General features: G+C 35.0%; 1 protein-coding gene across 1 annotated transcript in view; it reads right to left on the minus strand.

Moving 5' to 3' along the window:
- The window catches only part of LOC102589953 (ankyrin repeat domain-containing protein 2B-like), a 7,266-nt gene extending 3,223 nt beyond the window's left edge, over positions 1–4,043 (minus strand). Inside the window, exons 1-6 of the mRNA XM_006341757.1 lie at positions 3,863–4,043; positions 3,562–3,592; positions 2,081–2,226; positions 1,406–1,618; positions 1,165–1,313; positions 69–234 (exon numbers count right to left, since the gene is read on the minus strand). Of these exons, the coding sequence (XP_006341819.1) occupies positions 69–234; positions 1,165–1,313; positions 1,406–1,618; positions 2,081–2,226; positions 3,562–3,592; positions 3,863–3,871 (714 nt within the window). The 5' untranslated portion in view covers positions 3,872–4,043. The remainder of the gene's footprint in view (positions 1–68; positions 235–1,164; positions 1,314–1,405; positions 1,619–2,080; positions 2,227–3,561; positions 3,593–3,862) is intronic.
- Between the last annotated feature and the right edge of the window lie 1,224 nt (positions 4,044–5,267).

Consider the following 5,267-nt stretch of genomic DNA (forward strand, 5'->3'; position numbering starts at 1 on the left):
GGGGGGGGGGGGGGGGGGAAGGGGGGCGGGTTAATGTGAGGTGAGGGGAATTTAATGATAGAACACACCTCCACATCGCCCACACTGGCACACTGGTGTACGACAGATTCATCTTCATCTGCTTTTTCTGTTTCATCTGGCCCAGAAACTTCAGCAGAGGTAGCACCCTCCTCTGCAACAGCAAAACCCATTGCTTCACCTAGCTTCTTTAAAACATCTTGATCATTCCAATACCTGAAAAAGAAAAAAGAAAATCATACCTCCAGTTATAGAAACAATCAAAGCATAACACAAGAAGTTAAGAATACTACATAGTTAAGATCAAAGACCAAAGTGCAGAGAACATAAAACCTAGTAAGCTAGAGTAATAGGTAAATCTATGTATCTAAGGAAGAGAACTGATGTAAACAATATGCGAGAACATGGAGCTGCAGGAGCGCACATAATATGTTTTAGGGACACCAGAAGTCCAACATGTTTTAAAGCTCAGAAGGGCTGCAAATGAACAATAGCAGAATGAAATAAATTTCGAAGAACAAACATATTGTTGCATGCTCACATCCATTTCTTCTAATCTCACTCATTTTGTTTCTCCAACACAAATATATCAAAAGTAGCAACCAAAACTTACCTGCTCTAGAGAAAACATAAGATGAGATACTTTAACGAGTACTGGCATTGACTAGTTGATACCGTCAGCAGTCATAAAAGATTCATAACATGTTGTGAGCTCCAGTAAAGATACTAATGCCAGTTGATACCGTCGGCAGTCATAAAAGATTCATAACATATTGTGAGCTCCAGTAAAGATACTAACTTTAATTTCAAATAATCGTTTATGCTCAATATGAGGACACACCACACTTTTTATAACATCGTGGCCTTAACTTAATACTCTTAAGCAGAACAACTTATCCTGTGAAATATCATTAGATCATGGTCCATATTCATTTCAAAAGACACACTCGTGACTCGACAAGGAAAAATTGTAGATCTCAATCTGAAATATCAAATATCCCAAGTAGGATAAGTCTCGTAACTTAGCCACTAGTGTCATCTTTGATACGATCCCAAGCCTTATACTTATCACATGTATGTTCTAAACTACATTAGGTTAAGCAAAAGTGAATGCCACTAATAATGTCAAGTGGGAGCACATATAACCTCATCATTGCAGCTGGACCGCCACTTTCAATCTCTTCAAGAATTGGTTTCAGTGATGGATCTTCTTTGATACATGTCATTCGTTCTTCAAGTTGGTCTTTCTGTGATGACTTTGTCAAATTCTCAAGAATGCTAGACATGGATGGATCCTGATACATACAAAAATGAACATCAATAACACAAAGTTGAATCTTTCTGTACTACGAAATCCAGTGCTAATACAACATGAAACTAAAGATACCTGCATTAATGCACTACCAAGTTGTTCAGCCATGGTCATAAATTGAGGATTTTGCATAACCTGTTGCATTGTAGAGAAATATTGTTGGCTATCAAAGTTGGGGATACTATCTTCCACAGCAGCACCCTGAAAGGTCTTCTGAAGCTGCTCAGCCATCTGATTAAATGAAGGATCTTTTGTGATCTGCTCAGCTAGTTCTTTAATACTTGGATCCTACATTAGCCATGTTATTTGAAAATAAAATAAGATACAAGAAATACAAATGAACATGTCAAGAAACCAAGCAGCAGAACATTTATTAATCGAATTCTGATAAATGCATTGTAGGTTATACTATATAAATAAAATTTCACTAACTGTTTAGATCGCCAAATATTGATGTCATTGCCACGGGCTTTTTATCTTTTTTTAGAGCAGCAGCAGTGGTGCACAAATTGTTCACAATTTCATGTCTCAAACTTCAACCAAAATAACTATTGGTTAGATTCTATTTTATTACTTTCCCACCAGCATCTTTTTTTGATAGGATATCCTATTACTTGAGAGAAAGAAACTGAAAAAGATACCATTGATGTTTTTTCTTCACAATGGCCAGCAAGATAGAAATCACTGAGATTAATCTATTATCAAATGTGACAAAGAGAACTCTTATTTTGTATAGTGACAGATATGTACATTTAATAGTCCAGTCATGGCTGAGAAATCAAAGGGATTTTGAAGCCCAGCTCCAGCTGCAGGGGTTTTCCTCGTCTCTCCTGTTTGTGCTTCCATGGAGGCAGACTCAGAAGACTTTTTACTCTCAGAAGACCCAGACTTCTCATCTGGAAAAAGAGAAAATACAAACCATAAAATAATGTTACAACTTTATGCTCTGTTATTCACCATTCTTTTTAAACAAAAATATGGCACAAAGGCAACTTTGTAGATTCAACATGCAATACCATTGCGTATTTTGTAGAAGGTAAAACAAAATGTGAGTCTTAAAAACAGAAAAATGATAATTCCAGGTGGTGAGAAAACAATGCACAAATCCAGATGACAACTACAAAACAATGATAGGATCCAGATGAGAAATGATGCAATCAAGCTAAAGGAACAAATTATAAAAGCTATGTTGTATCATTAGTGACCTTTTGTTTATCTTGTTTTGTGCCGAGGGTCAACTTCTCTACCTTCTCAAGGCAGGGGTAAGGTCTGCATAGACACTACCCTTTCCAAATCCCACTTGTAGGATTACATTGGGTTTGTGGTTGTTGTATCTTGATTAAGTTTGCATATGCAAAAATTTACTCCTGGACTCAAGTATCTAACGAACCTAGGACTTCCTTCATTCACTAACATGATATGATATACCAATAACCTATGTTGCTCGGACTCTTCAAAAATATCAATGGGTGTGTGTCAGATTCTCTAAAACTAGTGTATTTTTGGAGAATCCGACACGGGTGCGGCATCGAAACGAAGAGTCCACACAACTTAGCCAATAACATAAGGCTGTAATTAGATTTCTTTACAAGTCAATCTGGAATTCAGTTCAATATATCAAATTCCATCATAGAAAAATGACAGAATTACATATCTTCGGGATGAGACATGCTCCCCACTAGGCTGGCCTTTGCTTTGAAAGGTACAATCAGGCATCAGCCAAGTTCGTCTATGTGCCTTTCGTCAGTTAGCATCAGTACCACAAAAGTTTTCTTGAAATCTACGGAGCAAAATAAACATAATGGTTTAACATGGTTGCTTCTTTACTAGCCGGTTTTGGTGTTACTGCTTTCAACATTAGTACAATTCACCTTGACCAAATTAATTCTTGAAATTCCAAATCATGCAAGTCAGGTCGAACTTTAGAAAACTAATGACATCATCATCTACCTACTTCAAATTACATATTTCATCCCATTAGACCTCTCTTGCTCCAAACACCATTGTACGAACATACCACGTCTACTGATTGGGAAAAGTCTGAAAAAAATGATCTTAATACCCAGCAATTGCTCATATTAAGCATCACAAGTTGTAGTGCAACATATTGTATATAGAAAAAAAATTCTCCTTTGAAAATTTTAAAATTGCTCATGAGCAACATCATAGATGCATATATAATACTAGACTAAAATATAACAGGGGAGAAGGAGAAGAGTGAAAAGACATACCTTCTTTTGCAGTCAGTACAACTTTCTCTGCCTGAAGAGAGTGAGCATATATGTATTAGCGTTATTGTTAACCAAAAAATGAAAAATGTAAAAGAACCTAAATCAATCCCCCAAAGAAAACAATCCTCAAACCTACCAAAATAGGGTAAAGAAAGCAAAAAACAAAAAAAAGGGGGTGTAAAATTCACTGTGTTCAACAATTCAAAAATCCAATATGTTATAACAATAGCAGATTAATGATGCAGCGTGATAAGATTTGAATCAAACATACGCAGAGAGGATGAATTATGAAAGTAAGTACCTGAGACATGGCTACAGGGAAAGAAATTGAAGTGAAGATGTGGGGTTTCCTTGGCTTCTTTGCTTGAGAGCTGAGGCTTATTAGAAAGACGACAGGCAACTTTGGGTGTACACCAAGAAATAAATGCCAACGGGAAAGGCTAATTTGCACCTTCGCTCCTATTTTGGGCTGGCTTTCATTTTTTTCCCCAAACACAAACAACTTTTTAACTTTATATTGTGCAACATAATATACCCAAATTATATCCCATACTTTTAAAGAATTTATGTCCCGCTAAGTATAAATTAATTTATGAGGATAAATAATTATTTCGCATGACATAAGTTTATATTATCACATTATTATATCGCATGGATTTTATTTTGCATCCTTAAAGAATTTGTGCTCCGCTAAGTATAAATTCAATTTTTGAACACAAAATTTATAAACCAGCCTATTTAAAGAACAAAAAATTAAAATTATCTCATTTAACGGATAAATCATTCAACTAAATAAATAGAAATAAAAGGATTTTTTGTGAGATAAAGGTCTCCAAGAGGTATAGTAATTAAATGAGAAAATAGTCAGATGACCCCTCAATGTATTACTAGATTTCCAATTACACACTTATATTTTACGGGGATCTTATTACCTCCTTGGACTACTTTAAAATGGAATAAGTAGCTCCTTAAGTGTTGAGTTGACACAAAAAAAAAAGCATTTCACTCTCTTTAAGGAGAGTGGGTTAAGTAATTTTTCTTTTTCATTGTTTGTTCTTTTTCTATTATTTTCTCTCTCTTTCTCATTATCTATCTATTTTCGGATCTAAATTTTGTCATGATTGGAGTTTGAAGGTTTTTCCAGCTTTCCATTTTGAAGTTCATCTACTCAGTGACGGAGTCAAGATTTTCAATAAGGGGGTTCAAAATCTATAGAAATAGACACATGAAGTAGCCGAAGGAGGTTCGACATCTATTATATATACATAAAATATTATTTAATCATGTATAAATAATCTAATTTTCCATCGAAGGGGGTTACCCCTTAATACAATGTGGCTCCGCCCCTGCATCTACTAGTTAATTCTTTTTTTTAAACGGATTAATCCTTAATCTAAATCACCCATCAAATTTTTTTCTTTTTTAAAAAGGATTTTGTGTCTTTACAAGACAATGCTTTTAATTCTTTGAAAAAACACATTTTTTAAAAACTTTTGATTATAAATCCAATCACTTTACGTATTAAGGAGGGTTTAGACTGAACTTATTTTTTGTAGAAGACTGAACTGTCATGCTCCGAGCCTAAACCCTGGACGTGACTGACACTCGAAAATCATTGTTGGTTCTCAAGCAAACTCTTGGTCTGGCTGACAACTTAGAGAAAGACTAATTCAAGCAAGCATAAGCTTAAAACTAAATAAAATATT

Source organism: Solanum tuberosum, unplaced genomic scaffold (assembly GCF_000226075.1).
Source record: "Solanum tuberosum cultivar DM 1-3 516 R44 unplaced genomic scaffold, SolTub_3.0 scf00028, whole genome shotgun sequence".
Taxonomy (NCBI): Eukaryota; Viridiplantae; Streptophyta; class Magnoliopsida; order Solanales; family Solanaceae; genus Solanum; species Solanum tuberosum.